The sequence below is a fragment of the Eulemur rufifrons genome, chromosome 1 (genome assembly GCF_041146395.1).
Source record: "Eulemur rufifrons isolate Redbay chromosome 1, OSU_ERuf_1, whole genome shotgun sequence".
Lineage (NCBI taxonomy): Eukaryota > Metazoa > Chordata > Mammalia > Primates > Lemuridae > Eulemur > Eulemur rufifrons.
In genome coordinates, this window is record NC_090983.1 from 35,017,748 (window position 1) to 35,039,947 (window position 22,200).

Here is a 22,200-nt window from a genome sequence, read left to right on the forward strand (position 1 = left end):
TTCCATTGTGGAAAGAATCTGTGTTACTTGAGAAAACTTCCTTTAAGGTTTTATCACCCCCTCCCCCTTTGTTTGGTACAAAAACAGAATAATACAGAAATGACAACTCTGAATCATTTATATCATTGAAGATAGCAAGCTTGTAAATAAAAGATCTACCAAGAAAGCATACCTTTCTGAAATTGAAAATAGGTACTTGACTTTTTAAAAACACATACACGTGGTTGGAAGTCATAAATATGCTTTGTCCAGAGTTTATTGCAGGAGGATTGGATTTTTAGGAGTTCAGTCCTCCACACCTGAAGTGAAAATCTATAAATTGTTTTTTTAATATCAGAAGCCTATTGGCATCATTTTAATGTTAAGCAATCAGTTCATATTTTAAAGTTCTTTAATATTCTAAGTAATACTTTTAATTTATTAGGATTGTCTTCAAGGAAAGTTGTGTTAAATACAAGTGGCCTGTACTACAATATAGAGCTTCTGAACTTTGGACAGGTAATTACTATCCTGCCTATAACAAGAAGGATTTGATTTTACTATACTGTTTAGTTAAACGAACAAATAAACTTTTGTTTTTTATTTTTGTGGTTGACCTCTATTAGATATACCAAGCTTTTAAAATCAACGTGGTAAGCAAGTGCTCAGCAGTCAAAGGTAAATAAATATATTTTCTGAAAAACATACAGGAAATAAATATTGTCGCTTGAAGGAATCAATAGTTTTTCACTTGTATTTTCTATAATACTTATTCTTCCATATATTTTTATGTGACGTAAACTGTAATATATAATAGAAAATATATTTATATTTCCAAAGGATTTGACATAGACCCTTTCTTAACAGTAAAGCATCTTCATCTGTTTCAGTTTAAATATCCATATTTTTAAAATACTACATATCTTTATGTTTTATTATAGTAGTAATTCAGATTTAGCTGTTTAATATTTTTCCAGTTTCTTTATACTGCCGATATGTTCTAATGTCTTTTGTAAATCTAATTAAATCATTATTCAGGAATTCTCTTTAATTTTTATCATGTGATATAACCCTTACAGATTATTTCTTATGAAATGGGCAATTGTATAATTAGGTATTGTAGTAGCTTATGTAACAGGGTAACATATGGTTAGTAATACATGTTTCCTTTATGTTTTAACAGAAGAAATAACTAGTATCTATAAACTTCACATTCCCTGGTCTTATGAAGATTCATTAACCATTGCACAGTAAGTATAAGAAAGAATTTACTTTAACATTGGTGTTTTTGAAGAATAGATATTCTGCTTAGTTTATTTAGATCATATGAATTATTAAACTGTCTCAGTAAAATGTAGGCATCCTTTATGTAGTATTGTGCCCTTAGTAGTATTTGTATTAATATTAAATTGTATATAACTTAGACATTACTTGCTTGAAACATGAACTACCTTCCACCCTCTCTTCCAACTCCTGTGTCCTAGAGGGGGCATTCAGACAATTGTGTTCTATCTGGAAAAGTGTCCATCCACAATAATGTGTCTGGCATCTAGTTTCCTCTGCATTATTTCATTGTATTGTGCTGAGAATTGACTTAGCCATGGCTCTTTACCAGCATTTTGTATTTGAGAATTGATAATTAAGTTATCTCTTCAGGGCTCCATCTAACACAGAAATTTCCCTGAAACTCCATATTGCTCAACCAGAAAATGACAGCCATGTGGCATTATTAAAAATGTACACGTCATCAGACTGTCGGTATGAGGTGAGTTGTATATTTGCTTAATCTTCTAGATTTAGTTATAGAATAAGCTAGAAATATTTTTTTTACATCAGCCTCAGCTATATAGTGATGTGAAAGCCAATAAATATAAGAAATAAGCATTTAAAATATCTTAAATATTCTCCATTTTGCCTATTAGCACCACCTTAATATTTCCTTAGCTGGACCATTTGAAATGTACACATCTTAATAAATAATAGAAAATAAAACAAAAATCAAGACTGCAGTTTAACCTTCTATATTTGGAAGCCCAAAGTCCAGAATCAACTGTAAATTGAAGAACATCATGAAATCAGCTGACATGGCTTTACTGCAGTAATTGACAGGATGCTCATTGGTTTACAGCTCTACTGGGTTAGCTTAAGGATCTTCTTTCCTTTTCACTAATTATTTTAAGCTCTGTTAGTCATTAATATGTGTGATTTAGTGCCTGTTGTGTTTGTTTTATAATCAAAGTAGATCTCTTTGTGTTAAGAGAAGGGGAATCGACTTGAGAGTAACATTTTATTTATTTATGGATTCATGAACTGAGTCCCCAGATTTCAGATTTAAGTGGTTAAAGTACACATTTCACTAGTGGTAACATCATAGGCCTCTAGTTTATATGAAGTACCTTATTTCTGCTTAGCTACTTTAAACGAAGCTTAAATATTTGTATTCTTATTAGAGCTAACTTTCTTAGGGTAAACTAGGATTGGTATTGTCAAATTAATAGAGTCTGTTCCTACAACCAAGTTTCAGTTGAACCTACATTATAAATTAATTTAGATTTCATAGAATTTACAAATGCTTTGATATCTTGTATTTGGTTTCTAATAGTGAAGGGTTTTACAGGGATATAATGGTTTTTAACTTGCACGTTTATATTTCTTATAGTAAAGCAATAGTGAAAATTGTGTTAATAATTTGGTTACAAATATTCCATGCTCTCAGAGTGTCCATGTTTTTACAAATACTGCATATTTTCAAGAAGTCTATATTTTGACAAAATAGTCACTTTATAACTTTTGTAAGAAAGATTTATCTCCTTTCCCAGACTTCCTAATATCAAAAAAAGTGTATTTATGGTATAGATAATTAAGGATGAATTTCTTTTTAACATATTATTTTGGCTTAAATTCCTTTAGTTGGCATGATCTGGTAATAAGTTATTCTGGTTAATTAAGTATTCCAGTTAGTAAAGGATTACCACACATACATAGCATTCATTCAGTTGTCAAAGAATTAGAATATAGGAAAATATACTAAATAGTATAACTACACTTAATACAATTTAAGTAGTGGTTCAGAAGATTCTTTAAGATCTTGAGTGCCTTTAGGTTTATCATTATGAAAAATTATTATGCTTAGAGATGTGTATAGAAGTGCTCGATTTAATAAAATGTGAACTGGAGTTGTTTAGGAGAAAATAACCTTTTTTTAATTATTGTTTTAAACTAGGTGACTGTTAAGACTTCCTTTTCACAAATACTTGGACAGGTAAGAGAGGTGCCTGGTTGCTTGATTATTTATTGGCTTGTGAATAGACAATGTAAGGAAGGGGCTGCAGACTTTTTCTGTAAAGGCCAGATAATCAGTAATTTAGCAGATCACATACAGTTTCTTTTTGCTGCTGCTACCAGTGCAGCTGCTTTTTTCCTTCTTTTTTCTTTTCATTGTTCTTCCACTTGAATAAAATATAAAAACCATTCTTGGCCCACAGGCAATAGTTGGTCAACCCTTGCTTTAAGGTGATGCTTTCATGTTTGATACATCCCAGAAATGAGAACTGATACCTGATTCTCAAACAAGTTAATATTTTTGCCTAAACAAATGTCATATTAAGACTTCATGTTGCTCATACTATATTACAGTTCATTGTACAATAAAATCTGTAGGCCTTGTCATATAAATGAACATTTTTCAAAGAACTTTTTATATTACGCATGCTCAGTTTATAAAAGGTAAAAATAAATTCTACTAAAGATAAATGTGTTGAAATTCATTTGCAAATAATGTTACAAAAGTAATTTATCAAGCAGTGGAACTATAGATATTATTCATCATTATTATAATTTACAGAATTGTGCAACCTGGACATAAATAAGATAATATTGATTAGGGAAATTATATAGTTTTAAAATTCAGTAAAATTTTTATTGTGGTTATTACTTTTACTTTATTTTTTGATCTCTTGTATTTTGCAATCGAGGCACAGTAGAATTTTTTTTTACTTTGTCATTTAAAACTGTAATTATAATAAAACTCACAAATCAAAATTAAATTAGAAACAGTTTTATATGCATTATCTCATTTGATCCTCACAGCAACCCAGTGAGCTCCAGATTGTGATTATTAAGTTTTTGAACACTACAAAATTCTAAGTTAATGTATAAAAATTTTGTGCTAAATTAGGAAGGGAAGATTAAATGTTAGTATAAGTTGGAAAAATAATAACTATTCTAAAATGTTAAGAGACCAATTATTACATCTCTTATGGGGGAAAATTCATACTATTTTATTTTCAGTATGTCCAAAAAGCATATTACTGTACACAGTGATTTGGGGTCAGGATATAACATACTCTCTTATCTCTATCATATACCATGGTTCATACTTTAGTGACAAGAAATGTCATATTAGCTTGATACTCCATAGTCAAGCATAATTATATTGTACACCAAAAGATGACAGACTAAAATTCTTGTTTAGATGTGGAAATCTTTCTAAATAATGAGGATGTACAGGTCTTATAGGATCAGAGATGGGTATTTTTTTAAATATCAGGTAAAGAATTTGTGGTAGTTGAATTAAGTTCTTAAATTATTGAAAAGATACAAGATGTTTTTCCTTCATGCTTGTTCAAAAATTTAGCTTGTAGGCAGTAAGAAAATGAATTAAAGTTGCATAATATATCTTATTTATTTATTTATTTATTTATGAGACAGAGTCTCACTCTGTTGCCCAGGCTAGAGTGAGTGCCGTGGCGTCAGCCTAGCTCACAGCAACCTCAAACTCCTGGGCTCAAGCGATCCTCCTGTCTCAGCCTCCCGAGTAGCTGGGACTACAGGCATGCACCACCATGCCTGGCTAATTTTTTCTATATATATATTTTAGCTGTCCATATAATTTCTTTCTATTTTTAGTAGAGATGGGGTCTCGCTCTTGCTCAGGCTGGTCTCGAACTCCTGAGCTCAAACGATCCGCCCACCTCGGCCTCCCAGAGTGCTAGGATTACAGGCGTGAGCCACCGCGCCCGGCCATCTTATTTATTTTTTAAAAATAATGTTAATACATACTTTGTGGCTGATTCAGTCACAGAAGACTGGGGAAAAGGAATAAAGAGAAACTAATGGGAGAATCTTCAGCCTTTGAGTAGATAATTTTTCATAAAATTAATATTTTTTTCTGAAAAAAGGAAAGAAGAAAATACATTTAAATATTTTTTTAGTCTACTATGAAAAAGAGGGCAACAAGCAAACTAAAAGTTACTTTCTCAAGAGAATTCCATAAACTCTAGTAAATCATTACTATATGGGAGTGAAGTCTAGTATTGCCAGATCTTTAGATTTTAAGAGAAATTGGAAATCTGTATTTTTAGATTTTCAATTATATTTCTCTCTCTTATGCCCTTGACGAAAAGTTCAGATGTTATAATATGCTGTGTATTCTTAGCATTTCCTTCTGAGTTTTTGATACTCATTACTGGAAATATCTTTATGGCTATGTCAGGCAAGGTATAATTAAAAATCTTTTAGTGTTTCAATGTTGGTATCTAATTCAAAATTTAAGGAAATAACTGTACTAAATACTAAGCCAAATGAAGCATGTGTACAGTGGGACTATGGCCCATGGAGGCCAGTTTATGATGGTTTATTTAGTCATACATTATACACCCAGCTGTGTCCATAGCCCAGTATAACACTTAATACTCATAATGATGATACTCATCATTAAAAGAAATTTTATGTTCACAATACTCTGTGTAGAACCTCTTAGAAGATTCTAAAGACAGTGAAGGGCATTAAAGGTAATAGTAACAGCTAACATTTACCAATCTTTTAGCATGTGCCAGTTACTATTCCAAGTGCTTCACATACGTGTGAACACATTTAAGCCTCCTACCCGTGTGAGGTAAGTGCTATTTATCTCATTTTACCCATGAGGGAATAGAGAGAAGAAGGGATAAAGTAACTTGCCCAAGGACACAGAGCTAGTGAGAGGCAAAGCTGGGGTCTGTATCCAGGGGTCTTACTCCTGAGCTTGCTATTCTGTTCAACTTTCCTTTCATACTCTGGATAACTAAAGTATGCTATGTCTTTCCCTACCTGTCATTAACAGGCAATGAGTAGCATTTAGTAATAGAAAAATGTCCTTTTCTGTTTTACTCAACATCCTCCTCTCTCCACTCAAAGCTATAAACTGTAAATCATGAGTACAGGCTATACATTTTTTTGTTTTTCTCATCTCTTTTAACCTGAGAATCTATGGAGGAACTTCAGGGAGACCCTGAACTTTCTGAAATTTTATGCAACATTTTGTGTAAGCTTGCATGTATTTCCATAGCTTTTATCAGATTACCAAGGAGTCTATGTATTCTAAAAAATTCTGTGGAATGGAGAACATGCTTTAAAGTAAATTTTCTTTTAAAATGTAACCTTAAAAGAAGAACTTAACACTTTGTTTTTATTTGTTCTAAACAGAGATAGGATTAGCTGATAGAATGACTACAGACACTATTAATATAACAATGGTTCTAAATTTGGGCTCTGAATTTAAAACCCAGTTCCATAAGATTTCCAAACACAGAAGGACATAAAAGGCTCATAATAGCAGATAACATTTTCTGATAATTTATCAATCACATACAAGTTAATATTGTGAATGTTTTACACAAGTGAGCATATATTGCTCATAAGCACCTATAAGGTAAATAATATTATTGTACCATTTTACTGATAAGGGAATAGAAAAGGACAGGTAAGTAACTTGTTATTTTTTTATTATTATTGCATTAGCTTTGACTGGCTTACATTTTGACTGAATTATTTTTTTATTTTATTTTTTTTATTTCGACATATTACGGGTGGTTTCCCGTGCCTGAATTTCTTTGCCTGTTAAATAGGAATAAGAACTACCTCAAAGGGTTCTGGGAAGAAGGCATGAGATAATGCATATAAGGTGTTTAGTATCATGCTTGGAACATATTAAATGCTCAATAAATGTGCCTTGAAAAACAGTTTTGTAGCATGTGCTACTCAATTGTATGTTCTCTCTATTATGCCTTTGATGAAAAATTCAGGTGTTTCTAATAGGCTATATATTCTTAACGTTTATTTTACTTAGAGTTTTTGATACTTATTATTGGAGGTACCTTTGTGGCTGTGTCATGAAGGGTATAAAGTGAAGAACAACTTTTTTATTTTATGTGAAACTACATTTATTTTGTTAACATGAATATTCATGAATATTAAGTTGTCCATCGATTTGCTTGTTTTCTAGGTAGTTAGATTTCATGGCGGAGCTCTTCCTGCTTATGTTGTGTCCAGTATCCTCCTTGCTTATGGAGGGCAGTTATACTCTCTTTTCTCAACAGGTAAGAATGCTTATAATTTTTGAGTTAATTTTGTTATGAATATTAAATAGAGCAAGTATTAGTTCCATATGTATATTTATATGTATTTCATTCTATTATATTGAATCAGGAGACATAATAAGGGACTTCGTAAAAAGTACGTAACAGTAGCTACTACTTTTGTTCTTGAAAACTCCAAAATAGCATGTGATTTTTATGGCCAATCTTCCCTGCATCTTTATTACTTTTCCACTGTCAACTACCAATGTTAAACTGGTTTGGGGCAGCTAGTCCAGAGACCTTCAGTTTGTAGGCCTAAGACCTGCAAATTATTAACATTCCCTTACCTGTCACTTTTGTATCAGTGTCATTCTTTAATGGAAAAAATAATTTATTTTGAGTCTAAGCAAATTGGCTGTTAAATAGTTTTTTAACGTATATATAGGAATAGAACAGTATAATCTTCATATAATAATTTTTTCAATATTTATGTCTTAAAAAGAGATAAGAAATTAACCACAATACACACCAAAAAATTAACAATAATGCCCTAATATGATCAAATAATTTTTTAAATTAAAAAGAAATTTGATACATAATTGTATATATTTATGAGTTATATGTAATATTTTGATACATACAATGTGTAAAGATTAAATCAGGGTAATTAGGGTATCCATCACCTCAAACATTTATCATTTATTTGTGTTGGGAGCATTACAGATATTCTCTTCTCTTTATAATATGTAATAAATTATTGCTACCTATAGTCACCCTACTGTGCTATCAAACACTAGAACTTATTCCTTCTAACTGTATTTTTGTATCCATCGACCAACCTTCCTTCATTCCTCCTCCCCTGCACCCTTCCCAGCCTCTTGTAGCTATTGTTCTGTTCTCTACCTCCATGAGATTAACTTTTTTAGCTACTACATATGAGTGAGAATATGTGATATTTGTCTTTCCATGCCTGGCTTATTTCACTTAACATAATGTTCCATTCACATTGCTGCAAATGACAGAATTTCATTTTTTTTTATGGCAAATATTTCATTGTGTAAATATACCACATTTTCTTTATCCATTCATCTGTTGATGGACACTTAGATTGATTCCAAGTGAAGATATTCCGTGTCTTGGCTATTGTGAATAGTACTGCAATAAACATATGAGACATCTCTTTGATGTACTGATTTCCTTTCTTTTTGATATATACCCAACAGTAGGATTGCTGGATCATATGGTAGGTCTATTTTTAATTTTCTGAGGCACCACCATGCCATTTCCCATAGTACCTATACTAATTTACATACCAGTAGTGTACTTAGCATTCCCCTTTTTCCACATCCTCGCCACCATTTGTTATTTTTTGTCATTTTAATAGTAGCCATTTTAAATGGGGTTAGATGACATCTCACTGTGGGTTTGATTTGCATTTCCCTATCTTTTTGGTTTGCTTGACTAGGCAGTATAGGTGGGGAAGCATTTTAAGCAGAGTTCTTTTCAGGTTTGTTGTTTTTTTTTTGACCCCTGCCTGGCAAACAAAGCAAAATTTTTATGCTCAACAGAGATGCCTTATACTATTCTCTGAGCTCAAGATTTTGACCTGTTTGATCTGAAAGCCTAACTTTTTTTTTTTTTTTTTTTTTTTGGGAGACAGAGTCTTACTCTGTTGCCCAGGCTAGAGTGCCGTGGCATCAGCCTAGCTCACAGCAACCTCAAACTCCTGGGCTTAAGCAATCCTTCTGCCTCAGCCTCCCGAGTAGCTGGGACTACAGGCATGCGCCACCATGCCTGGCTAATTTTTTTCTATATATATTTTTAGCTGTTCAGATCATTTCTTTCTATTTTTAGTAGAGACGGGGTCTCGTTGTTGCTCAGGCTTGTCTCGAACTCCTGACCTCAAGTGATCCACCCGCCTCGGCCTCCCAGAGTGCTAGGATTACAGGCATGAACCACTGCGCCGGCCGAGAGCCTAACTTTTATTTAGTTTTGTTTTTTTAGAACATCAGTCCTTCAATTTAACTATTCTGTCACCCTACGCAATTGTTAATCTGGCCAACCCAAATTTGCATTTCCAAAAGGTGTCTAGTTTGTTGGTTATCATGGAGCTGTTGTAATTTGTAAAGCTATTAATTTAAAAACCTTTTAAGACATTTTAAAAATTTTTTAATTTTGGGTATAATGCCATAAGCAATGAGTTTTATCTCAGTACCAGTAGAAAAGTCAGCAGATTCAAAGTAAGCAGAAAAAACAAAAAGAGAGAGAGAACTTAGAAGGCTCTACATGTTAACTCTATAGTTGCAGGTTTGTTTTAGAGGGTTCAGTAATGACCATTGAGCTCTGAATTTTCCCTGATATAATTTTGTCCATCAGTTTAAAAATATGCACAAGAACAAGCCATAATATATAGCCAGCTGAGTCCCAGAAAACCGGGCATGCCTTAATGTTTGAGAATCCCATTTCATTTCTTATTACTCTTTCCAGAGCAAAGGAAATCCTATCAATCCTGTCAGAGAATGTCAGGATTTTGGACCAGAGTTTTAGATGGTGGTGGCTACTCTAGTGGCTTTTAATTAGCCATCCTGCATCTACCATTTAGAATGTTTATTTTGCTCTCAGAAGATTTTCAAACACAAGCAGGGGAAAGAGCCAAATCATTTACAGACTCATGTAACCAAATCAAAAAAAAAACTTTAAGAGTATTCGTAAAAATGTTAACACAGGCATGCAGATCAAACAAAATATTAAATTAGGCACAGAGTACTCAAACTAGAAAAACACTAGTCTCTATACCAGAAAGGACTTGCCAGAAAAGACAAAATGTCTTTTATCATCCCAAGAGGGATGTAAGGTCCTTTTTTTAAGGTGACCTTATAACCACACTAGATCCCAAATAAAGTCAAGAGTTTCTACCTTGGCTTTAGAGGGAGGGGGAGGATCAGCCTGAGAGAAGACTCACCAGGACAGAAAAGGCTAGCCATGGAAGCAGAGAACTCGGAGGGCTCAAGTGAGTACTGCACACCAGTTGCAAGAATTGCCAGCTCCATCCAAGGGTAAGCATACTCCAGGTCCGACTTCTGGACACCATTTATGTCAACCCAAATAACAAACAGAGAGGCTTTCTAAAAGAAGATGATGTTAATTTGGGAATGGAATATTGCAGTGGAAATATGAGTGCCATAGTAAACTATGTGTATATTCAGGGAGATAAAGGAAGACAAAAAGTGTTAGAGAAAAAATGAGGAGGATTACATAATTGTTTTGAAATGATTATTCTTGGCTACAAGGATCAGTGGCAAAGGTGGCACCAGTTTGAGCTTAGACAGGTAATTGCTGGGCAGATGTCCTCAGAGAAGTTTTTTCTTATGTGTGTGAGAGGTTGCAGTGGCCTTTGCGCAAGGATATGGTTTTGCCAGAGTCTTTTGACAGAGTTTTATTATCAGGGATACAGGCATGAGAACCTTCTCTTCATAGTCTTCCCTGGCTCTATTTGTTGGAGTTTGGTTTTCTGCAACACAAGCGACTCCATTTTGAGTCTGACAACTTTCACAGTGTAAACATTGTTTCTTAATCTGTAGATTCTATCTTCCATCTCTCCCCCCTTTTATAATTTATTCAATAAAACTGTTTTTTTGTACTTTTAAGTTTCCCAGAGTTTGGATTTTGCTGGTAGATTGAACATGTTTTTCTATCTTCTCTATTTTCTATAAATTACTAATTAGAGCTATAGGCTTGATCAGAATCTGGTTCTCTTCCCACCCATCCCTGACCCTCCTCTTTTTTCTGCTGCTGCTGATACAGCAAGAATACTTCATAGTGTTCTATACTTCTGTTAGGAGGCACTCACTCCCTAATTTCCTTCCATGTTTGTTCGTTCCCTTCCCTTCTCTTTCTTTCCCCTTCCCTTTCCCTGTCCCCAGCCCCTTTGCCTTCCCCTCCCCTCCCCTCCTTCCTTCCCTCCTTTCTTTCTTCCCTCCCCTTTCCTCCCTCCCTTCCTCTTTTTTTCCCTCCCTCCCTGCTTCTATGGGCCAATGCTTCATTACTACTTTTTCATCCTACACATGGCTAAGGAAGACAGATAATTTGTTGAAAATGCATGGGCCTTCTCTCTCAAATTTGCAGGGGTTTGAGGTCCTCTAAGTTTTAAGACATCCTCAAGAAAATTTCTCACTTGTTTTCTCCATTTTATACCCTAGTGCCTGAAGTTTCTTTCCTCTATTATGAGTTCTTAAAATGTATACCCTTATCGAGAGCATTTTGTTGTCCATTCGATTCCCAGTGCCTAACATAGTGCCAAGTACACAGTAGGCATTCGGTGTATTATTTAGGCTGTATCAACTATGTCAGTCCTGGCACACTAAATGGAATAATTGAGATTTTAATGAAGGGACCATTTCAAAGGTATGTGCAGAGTTAAGGGAAACTAACAAGAGATGATAAGGTACTTGACTAACAACAAAACCATCTGGTAATCCTAGGTTCCAGGCAAGAGAGGGAACAAACCTAGAGGGCTGTAGGAGTAGACAGCATTACTGAAGCTGCAGCCTTGGGTACAGGAATACTGCAGCCACTGCTAACCTGTGGCTCAGCAGGGAAAAAGGTGAAGAAATACATACACTAACCTTATTTACTCTTACCATCCTGTCTGTCAGTACTTTCCATTCACTGAGTCTAACTGGAAGCCAATCCATAAAAGTCAGCCTCCCAGAGTTCAGAGCAAAGTGAAGTGTGGAAAATGGATCTGGAGAGGCAGATGTAGAACATACACTACAATGGATAATACCCACCCTGGAGTATATCAGTTAGAACTGTGGACCCCAACCCCAGGCCATGGCCCAGTCTGTGGATCACCACCTGACCTCTGCCTACCCTTCCCATCCCCCTGTCTGTGGAAAAAGTGTCTTCATGAAACTGGTCCCTGGTGCCAAAAAGGTTAGGGACTGCTGAGTTAGAACATTTTCCCAGGAATCTAAACATTGTTTCACTGGGCTTGGATAGCAATTAAGGGAGGCAGGAGATACGAAAAAAGAATTGAGCTAGAATATATAAAAGCAGTCCATAAATCCCTCTATACAAATCCTTCCACAGGTATTCAGTGCCTTTCAATGACTTTTATACAACCTTAGTGTTTGTTTTTACCTGATTTAACCTATATTCCAGGAAGAGGGAAGCAACATTCAATGTGATTTGCCCCAGACCCAACCTTTTAATTAAGAGATTATTCTGACAGTATTACATTAACCTGACTTGAATATAAATGTCTATCTTGTTTTAAAAGTCTGAAAAAGACATCTTGTTTTTCTTAGTTTCAACTGACTTGATAATTGATTCTCAAACATATAGAATTTACAGGTACAGAATCCAGAGAGACCCCAGAGTTATTTGATATTGATTAATCTAGAGGATTTTAGTATGGAATTATGTCTTCAACCAATTAAAGAGGTATTTCTGAACCAAGAATGCATATCAGAAATCACCTGTGGATCATACCCACTAGAATGACTGTAACAAAAAAGACAATAACAAGTTTTAATGAGGATGTAGAAAAATTGGAACCCTCATACACTGCTGGTGAGAATGTAAAATAGCTACTTTGGAAGACAGTCTGAAAATTCCTCAAATGATTAAACAAAGTTACTATATAATTCAGCATCTCTGTTCCTAAGAATATACACAAGAAAAATGAAAGCATACATCCATACAAAAACTTGTATACAAGTGTTCATACCAGTATTATTCATAACAGCCTCAAAGTGGAAACAACACAAATGTCCATCAGTTGATGAATGGATAAATAAGATATAGCATATGCATTCATACAATGGAATATTAGTCAGCAATAAAATGAAGTACTGATACACATTACAACGTGAATGAATCTTGAAAAATGTTAAATGAAAGGAACCAATCACAAAGCCCCACATATGTGATTCAACTTATATGAAACGTTCAGAATTTGTAGAGAAAGAAAGTAGATTAGTGGTTGACTAGGGAAGGGGAGTGTTGGGGGTGACAGTTAAGGTGAACAGGGTTTCTTTTGGGGGTAAGAAAAATCTTCTAAGACTGATTGTGGTGATGGATTCACAACTCTGAATGCACTATAAAACTCATTGAATTGTATATACTTTAAATGGATGAATTGTAGAGTTTGAGAATTATATCCAATAAAGCTGTTTAAAATATCACCTGTGGAATTTTGTGAAAATACAGATGGTGAAACTCCAGCTTTGACTTCTTGAATTTGTTTCACAAGTGATTGAATGTACTCTTGTATAAGAACCAGTGAATTACATTAATTTTAAATCTTTCAAGAAGAGTCTCTGTGATAGTAATGCTTTCTCTGATATAAAATATGCTGCTCTTATAGAGAATGCAGGGTATAATAGATCTCATACTTAATTACTGTGAATTCTCTATTGCATATAATTTTTTTTAATCACCAGGTTATTGCTTAGAATATGCTACCATATTGGATAAAGAAGCTAAACCATACAAAGTTGATCCTTTTGTAATTATGACTAAGTTTCTATTGGGGTAAGTTTTATTATCTGTGATAATGATTGTAATTTTATTTTATATATAAAACATGTTTGATTCCATAATGCAATAAATTTTCATACAAATTTGGCAATTAACGTGTTTCATTAAATGGGATTTTTTTCTTTTAAGCAAAGGCCTAATAAGTATATCAACATTTACTTCAATAGTATGATCATTTCAAAAGTAATTATAGAATTTATATATATTAATCTAAACTTAAACTGGAGCTGGGCACAGTGGCTCATGCCTGTCATCTCAGCTACTTAAGAGGCTGAAGCAGAAGGATGGCTTGAGGGCAGGAGTTTGACACCAGCCTGGGCAAGATAGTGAGACCCCATCTCTAAAAATAAAATGAATTTAGGCCGGGCACGGTGGCTCATGCCTGTAATCCTAGCACTCTGGGAGGCCGAGGCGGGTGGATTGCTAAAGGTCAGGAGTTCAAGACCAGCCTGACCAACAGCGAGACCCCGTCTCTACTAAAAATAGAAAGAAGTTATCTGGCCAACTAAAATATATATAGAAAAAATTAGCCAGGCATGGTGGCACATGTCTGTAGTCCCAGCTACCCGGGAGGCTGAGGGAGTAGGATCGCTTAAGCCCAGGAGTTTGAGGTTGCTGTGAGCTAGGCTGATGCCACGGCACTCATTCTAGCCCGGGCAACAAAGGAAGACTCTGTCTCAAAAAAAAAAAAAAAAATGAACTTAGACTGTAAATTTGCTAGGCCTTTAACATTTGCAGATAGATTTTTATGGTCCGTGATGTTTGAGTATCCTAGCTTCAGACTCAAATCATGATAGAGTATTGATGAAACAATACTTCTGATCACTTTCTGTTACTTCTCGTGCAAATTATATTTTAGACATCTCTACCCTAGATAACATTCCATTTTTAATTTATTCACATTATGTGTGTTTTGGTTAAGAACCATTACTTAGATCTTTCATCATTATAACAAAGTGAACTGTTGGGTTTACAAAAAAAAGAAAAATAAACGCACACACTACTTCATAAAAGGGTCAACAGAGAGCAGTAAAACTATTGAGACTCAGGACTCAGCTCTTCAAAGATCAGTAGGCTCACTTGGAAGATAAATGACTTGTTCCACACAAAGAATTAAACATTTTTTTTTTAGTATAACTGTAAATTAAGCATCATGGAACTTTAGGGACTCTAGTGAATGCTCAGATACCTCAAATATTAAATCCTTGTGTGTCAGTTGTTGGGGTTTTTTTGCTTTTATTTTATTCTTTCTTTTGTCCCCAGGTATAAATGGTTTAAAGAACTGTGGGACACATTACTGCTACCAGAATTAGATGCCATCTTTTTAACTAGTCAGAGCATGTGTTTCCCCCTTGTGTCCTTGATTCTCTTTCTCTTTGGAACATGTACTGCCTACTGGAGTGGCCTGCTCTCCTCTGCATCTGTGCGACTCCTTTCGTCATTGTGGCTAGCTTTGAAAAGGTAAAGAATGAATGATTAAAAGCTTTCTTATTGCTCTTTAGTTAAAAAACAATCATATTGTGATAGAGAACCTTAAAATTAATTCTTTTTACTAAATTATTTTCTAAGGAAAAATGTATAACTAGCAAAAGTATGGGTTGGTATTCACAGTTATGTCTTTGCCAAAGCCAGTCATTTATTACATGTTTAATGCTACATTTGATTTTGCCCTTAGTGCTCAAGAGTTAATCAAAAGTTTGACAAATTACACAGGTATTTTTTAATTTGACAGTTGTGAATCTTTCCCAGGAGGATTGTTTCTCTGGCAGTGCTTTTATATGCTGAATTCTATAATCGAACCTAAGGGCAAAAGACTCCAATCAAGATAGTTAGCATTAGATTAGATGAGAAGTATAAAAGCTTCAAATACGTTGCCTCAAGTTTTATTATAGGCCCAAAGACACAGTTTAAATCTGAAGTTACTGGTAGGCTTTCCTGGTAAGTCAATCTAGTTTCCATTGCCACTCCTCCTTACTAGACATGTTTTGTGATTTCCTGTCACAGAAGAGATTATGATGTGGTGCTTCTCCTTCCACACTTCTGAGAACCCCTTCAGACAGGGGTTTCTGATAGTAATACCATCAAGCATCTGAATGATGTTGAGGCTTTAAGAAATAAAAACAGAAAATTGTTTCTCCTTTAATCAAGATTGGAGATGTATGGCGCAGGGTCTGTAATTAATGGTTATCTTTGGCAACATTTTTTTCTTCCTTAGTATACAAGTATTAGCCATAGTGTATCTAAATGGAAGAGGAGCTATCGCAGTGTATTACAGAACTTAAAATCAAATATTTGGGGCCACTTCCCTTATTAAAAAATACCTTACCATTTACCTTATGATATTTGCATATTAATAATGAGGAGAGTCTGGGAGAGTACTATATCGTTTTCTTCTTATATGTGACTGTATTAATATATCTTAATATATTTTTTAAATCTTTATTCTTATAATTCCAGGCCCTCTGAACTTCCTAAAGATATCAAAATGATATCACCAGACTTGCCCTTTTTGACAATTGTTTTGATCATAGTTAGTTGGACAACTTGTGGAGCACTTGCCATACTTCTTTCTTATCTTTATTATGTGTTTAAGGTACGTCAAATCAGTAAAGCCAGAATGATTGAGTTTTGTATTAGACAGGCATAGAATGTCCTGTAGGCATTGTATGCAAAAATTTTAGTTACCACTGTAGTAAACTTCTTTTATGTAACATGTTTAAATGTAAAGGTTTTTTAAACATCTTAGTTATTTAAATTACATGCAGTTAACTGTAGGACTAAAATTATTGATCTGAGTTGGGGGGGTTTTTGTTAAAAAAAAAATAAAAGAAAAGGAGAAGATATAATCTATTTCAGGTTGTTTCTTGCTCTTGCAAGCACTAACTTTTTTTTTTTTTTTGACATTTTACTGGAGCAGTTTTTATTTATACCTCTCGTTGAACATGGGTGCAAGACAGGCCAAAAGCTATGTCAGAGGCATTAGGCTTATCAGTCTGCTGAGAATAATGTAAAATGTTGCAAATGTTGCTGAAGAATCAGAAGACAATGATAAAAATAATTAAGCTAATAATTTTACTGAGGAAGCACAAAACACTGCTGAGAAAGCTGACAGCTTTGCAGAAAAATTCAGGAGGTTATACAAGTGCATGTTCTCCACATTAACCTTATGGACAGATAGCTAACATCAAGTGGATAATACCTGTTTTGTCATATTTTAAACAAAGGTACATTTGCCTTTGCTTTTAATGCTAATACATGCACATTATAGATTATTTTCAGTTTTTCAAAGGAAATTTTTATATGCATCTGAAAAAATTATTTAGAGCTACTTTGATTTATGAGTAATAATATTAGTATTTTTAAAATTGACTATTTCAAACAACTGACCCAATAAACAAAACTTTCTCAAATACTAATTTAAGGAACCCTAACAAATTTAGAGATTTTCTTAGGTTATTATAAACATTTCACGCTTTTATATAATTGAGTTTAGATTTTCAAGGATTTGAAATACATAAAATATGTTAAATTCTTTTACTATATTGAATATAATCAAATCTTTGGTTCACAAGACATCATTCAAACATAGACTTTTACAGGATGTAGAAGATATAGCAATATATCCTGGCCCCAACATACTCTGGAAGTTTGTATTGTTTTCCATTTCTGTTTTTTTAATCCATGATAGCAAGCATGTGTAGTTATTGTTTTGTGTTTTCTAAAAGAATGTTTTTAAATGTTTAAATGAATTTTCCATTGTTTAAGATTTCAAATTTTTCAGATTACAATGCTTCTGAGTTTTAATAAAAAAAGCTTATACTTTTTGCTTCAAAATAAAATTAAACAGTCATTTTTTTCCCTTAGATTGTTCATCTGCAAGCTAGTCTAACAACTTTTAAAAATAGCCAGCCTGTGGTAAGTTTTATTTTTAATACTCTACATAACTTTAAGATGAAAGAACATGGGAAAATACAAGAGTTTGTTGTAGGATTTTAAAGTGTTTAAAAGGTACAGTATTATGAATTTAAGTTACTTTAAGAAAAGTGAACCTAATGGGTATTAAAATAGACTTAAGTTCTAAATTTGATCTTTGTAAGTACCTATGTCATTTTTATTGTTAAAAATGATTATCTTTTAAATTTTATTTTGAATAATTACTTAGAGGATATATTCTCAGTGGAAATAGCAAGTCAAAAGAACAAAAGTTTTGTAACTGTAATATTTTAAAATGCTTTTAAACAAGGTAATTTCAATATTTTATGTCAGTTTGGTAATGGAAAGATGTATGTATTTAGCTGGTAAGTAATTTAGTATGATTCTGAATAAAATATTATCTTAAACTTACTGTTGTTTACTTAGTATCTTGGTATTTTTACTTTATTGCTTTATAGAATCCCAAACACTCTAGAAGAAGTGAAAAAAAATCCAATCACCATAAAGACTCGATAGCACACCATCTTCGTTTATCTGCTAATGATGCTGAAGATAGTCTTCGAATGCACAGTACTGTGATTAACTTATTAACATGGATTGTGTTGCTCAGCATGCCATCTCTAATTTATTGGTTAAAGAATCTTAGGTGTGTTTTATTTATATAATTATTATTTCTGTGGTTCAAACAATAAATATCACTATAGAGACTTACTAGATTCCTAATGGTCCATGAAAATTTTTCAAGAACAGGGAGCCATATATTACCTGAAATTTATTTTTAATACATTCACATTTGCCCCCTAGTTTTCAAACATAAACTATGGGAACATAACCTTCCCCCAAAATTGGCCAAAAAGAGTGAATTGTATTTTTATTTATTGGTAAATTGCTAAATAAAAGGCCACCTCATCCAAGTAGTAGTTGAACCCCTGATCAGTATAGTTTTCAAAAATGGTATAAAACTTTCAGATTATCTAAATACTAGAAGTTTTTTTTTTAAGTTCACAGAACCAAAACAAGTTCAATAAATTAAATCAAAGGTTACCAGGTGTTACTATCCTTCTTTTGTCCCTCATTTTAGTCAAGATCCAAATTTTTGTTCTCAGATTTGTAGTCAGAATTATTTGAGGAGCATACTTTATGATTCCAAAAGGCCATAGACACCTTATTGTCAATAAATGCAAGAGATGAATTGGATTTTTAAAAAGATAAGGGGCAGTTATCTTAATATAAACCTTCATTTTATCTTTTGTTATAGAGTAGCATTAACATATTTGAAATAATTTGTTTCTTAAAAACTTTATATATACCCTTTTAGACATATACCTATTATAACAAGGAAGTGCTTTCATCCTGGGTATTTTAATTTCCTTTAGTAGTTTCTGAGCATAATTTCCCATATATAAACCTTGGGTATAAAGATGGTCTAGAGCAAAAAATACTTACCAGTGATCTCTTGAGCTGTTTAGAGCTCTCTTATGTCCATATTGCTACTGGAATATTTTAACAGTTATTTAATTTGGTTGATTCTGATAATTTAAAATGATCAGGTCTGCTTTGTTGATTTATGTTTTATTTTTTCTTTTTATTATAGGTATTATTTTAAACTTACTCCTGATCCATGTAAACCTTTGGCCTTTATCCTTATTCCAACTATGGCAATTCTTGGAAATACTTACACTGTTTCAATAAAATCAAGGTATAGTAGTTTAATCTTTCTTTTTCTCACATTTATTCCTGGCCTTTACCACCCTTCATTTTGTGTCTGAAACATACTCTTTATTCTTAATTAATTTGACTGTTCCTAAAAATAAAGCCATAACAGTATTATGGTTTATATGCAAGTATATTGTACTTATTTTCTTAATTATAGGTTTAACTTACTAGGATATACATAATATTACATTTTTTCCTTAAAAAGTTAACCCTTAAAAGATATGATGCTTAAGATTTGCTTCCAAAAAGTGTGGGAGAAGTGGATGGGGATGCAGGTGAAGTAAGTTTGCCCATGATTTGATGATTTTTGAGGCTGAATAAGGGTGCATGATACTGTTGGTCAAATTTTATATGTGTTTTAAATTCTCCATAATAAAACCTGACTTTTCATTACTGTGTTTTGCTCTGGAAGCCTTTTCGGATGATTCTGGCAGATATTTGCAGATGCCATTTAATAGCTCTGTGCCTTTATGCAGGTTTCTTAAGCCTTCCCATCCTTAGTTTCTCTATTTTCAGAATAAAAAGGTGATGGTCTTTCCTGATAGTATTTTTCTTTTAAAAATATTTAGTTTTTTGTCTTATATGCTCCTTTTGTTGGGAATTTGAGGTGTTTCCTTTTTTGTTTGGTTGGTTTTTTGCTATTATAAGTAGGGTTAAAATAAACATTTCTGTAGCTATATCTTAGTGAATATTATTGATTATTTTTGTCAGGATAAATTTCTAGAGGTAGAATTACTGAATCAAAGTCCAACTAGTATTTTTCTGTTGTTAAAATTTGAAAGGCTAAAAAAAAAACTGGTTCTTTTCTAAATAGAAATATTTTTCCCTTTTCTAGCCAAAACCTGACTTGTATTAATCTTTTAAAAAATTATGGACAGGTAAATTTGTTACACAAAAGATAACTTTATTCAAAATCACTTAGAACACTTATCTTTCCCAAAACTGTAAAGATTGGGATATTCCATTTTCGTTCACAATGTAGTTTATATAATGTTTATTTTTCTGTCTCTTTACAGTAAATTGTTGAAGACTGCTTCACAGTTTCCACTTCCTCTGGCTGTTGGTGTGATTGCTTTTGGATCAACACACTTATATAGGGTTCCGTGCTTTGTCATCATTCCTCTTTTGCTCCATGCATTATGCAACTTTATGTAAGATTGGACTTACAGAATAATAAAGGTGATTGATGCGTTTAAGGCCAGTAATAAGAGGGAACACATAAATTCATCAACATGGACAGCAAGGTCCTTTGGAGAAGACAAGTCTATTTTTACAGTATTGAAGATAGGAAATTAGTTTTGTAATGCTTGAGGAAAGTAGTTGAAGCATGGATTTTTTTTGTGGTGTGGAATGTATGTACTAATCATTTTCAAAAAATTCGTGAAGGGATATATGGTGGCCACTAGTGTTTGAGGACTCCTGTGCACGTCAATTAGTCTGCTTCATCACCCATACCAGAGATCCTCTCTTAGAGACATAGTAAATGCAGCATTGTTTGTAATTTCACCTCAAGTATTCTGCTCATTTCATCAGACTTTTTCCTGAAAGTGAGTTATTTTGAACTTGCTATAGTTTATATATTGAGAAATAAGTCTTAAAAAGTGATAAAATTTACAACTGTTTTGTCTCGAAAGTGAAATAGCCACTCAGAATCGTTGGTCAGTTTTTGGCAGCCATGATGAATGGAGTAGATCTTTTGTCTTCTTACATCTATGAAAATAGAGCTTTGAATTGTAAGGAGACACGTTTTCTCAGTAACCAATGCAAGACTGATGAATGGAAACATGATTCAAACTTAAAATTTAATGAAATTTTCTTCTTTTCAAATATGAATTTTATTATGTATTCTTAGTAAATATTAGGAGACTATTAAAGAAATCAATTGTTAAATTTAAAGAAAATGCTCATAGATATTTACTTCCTGGCTCTGGAACAGTTCAGTTCTTCCATCTATAGCATTTTATTTAATTAATTGCCCCCATGGTTGCCAAAAGTGCCTCAGGTCATGATGTATTAACTAAATTCCAGTGGTTGGAAGCAACTCTAGGTTTGCACCACTTTTGTCTGGTGTGGAAAAAAAAAATCAACACAATCATGTGTAGTACCACATTTGATGTATGATATTATACTGTTAATAGAATAACAGTAGACACTGTTACCCCATTAATAGCATAAGTATTAATAGACCACCTGAATAAATTGGAGACTTCAGCTACTAGATTTAACAGTGGATTCCTGATATGTCCAGGTGACTTCTGGGATTACAGTTTGACAAATAAAAGAGTAATCTTTCTATTTATTTCAGATTTCACTTCACTCTTAGCTACAAAAGAGTAGGAAAAAGGAAATGGAGCAAGGTAGAAGACTATATTCTTTGTCTTAGAATAGAGTAAACTGAGGCTGGGATATACCTGGCTCAGAGTCCTTCTTTTAGATACGTATACGGTAAATACCCCAAACTTCTCAAGTAAAGTCCTTAAATCCCAGTGATTCCACAGTTGTATTTGTGAACTTGAATCCTTGTTAGTACCCAGGGATGTCCTAGAGTACCGATTTCATTTTATCTGCCATTGCATCTGGATTCCATTACAGCCTTGCAGCTGTTACAGCCTATCGCAGTTTACTCCCATTTTACTGCCTGTAGAGAGTTACCTCACTTCTCATCTCAGTTCTTCCTCCGGTCCTTGCTGTT

General features: G+C 33.4%; 1 protein-coding gene across 1 annotated transcript in view; it reads left to right on the forward strand.

Moving 5' to 3' along the window:
* The window catches only part of PGAP1 (post-GPI attachment to proteins inositol deacylase 1), a 71,103-nt gene extending 50,440 nt beyond the window's left edge, over positions 1 to 20,663 (forward strand). The window contains exons 15-27 of the mRNA XM_069468995.1: positions 425 to 498; positions 606 to 657; positions 1,163 to 1,229; positions 1,636 to 1,744; positions 3,203 to 3,241; positions 7,244 to 7,337; positions 13,763 to 13,853; positions 15,123 to 15,320; positions 16,317 to 16,452; positions 17,724 to 17,774; positions 18,251 to 18,438; positions 19,387 to 19,491; positions 20,525 to 20,663. Coding sequence (XP_069325096.1) covers positions 425 to 498; positions 606 to 657; positions 1,163 to 1,229; positions 1,636 to 1,744; positions 3,203 to 3,241; positions 7,244 to 7,337; positions 13,763 to 13,853; positions 15,123 to 15,320; positions 16,317 to 16,452; positions 17,724 to 17,774; positions 18,251 to 18,438; positions 19,387 to 19,491; positions 20,525 to 20,663 — 1,343 coding nt within the window. The remainder of the gene's footprint in view (positions 1 to 424; positions 499 to 605; positions 658 to 1,162; positions 1,230 to 1,635; positions 1,745 to 3,202; positions 3,242 to 7,243; positions 7,338 to 13,762; positions 13,854 to 15,122; positions 15,321 to 16,316; positions 16,453 to 17,723; positions 17,775 to 18,250; positions 18,439 to 19,386; positions 19,492 to 20,524) is intronic.
* Positions 20,664 to 22,200: the final 1,537 nt, after the last annotated feature.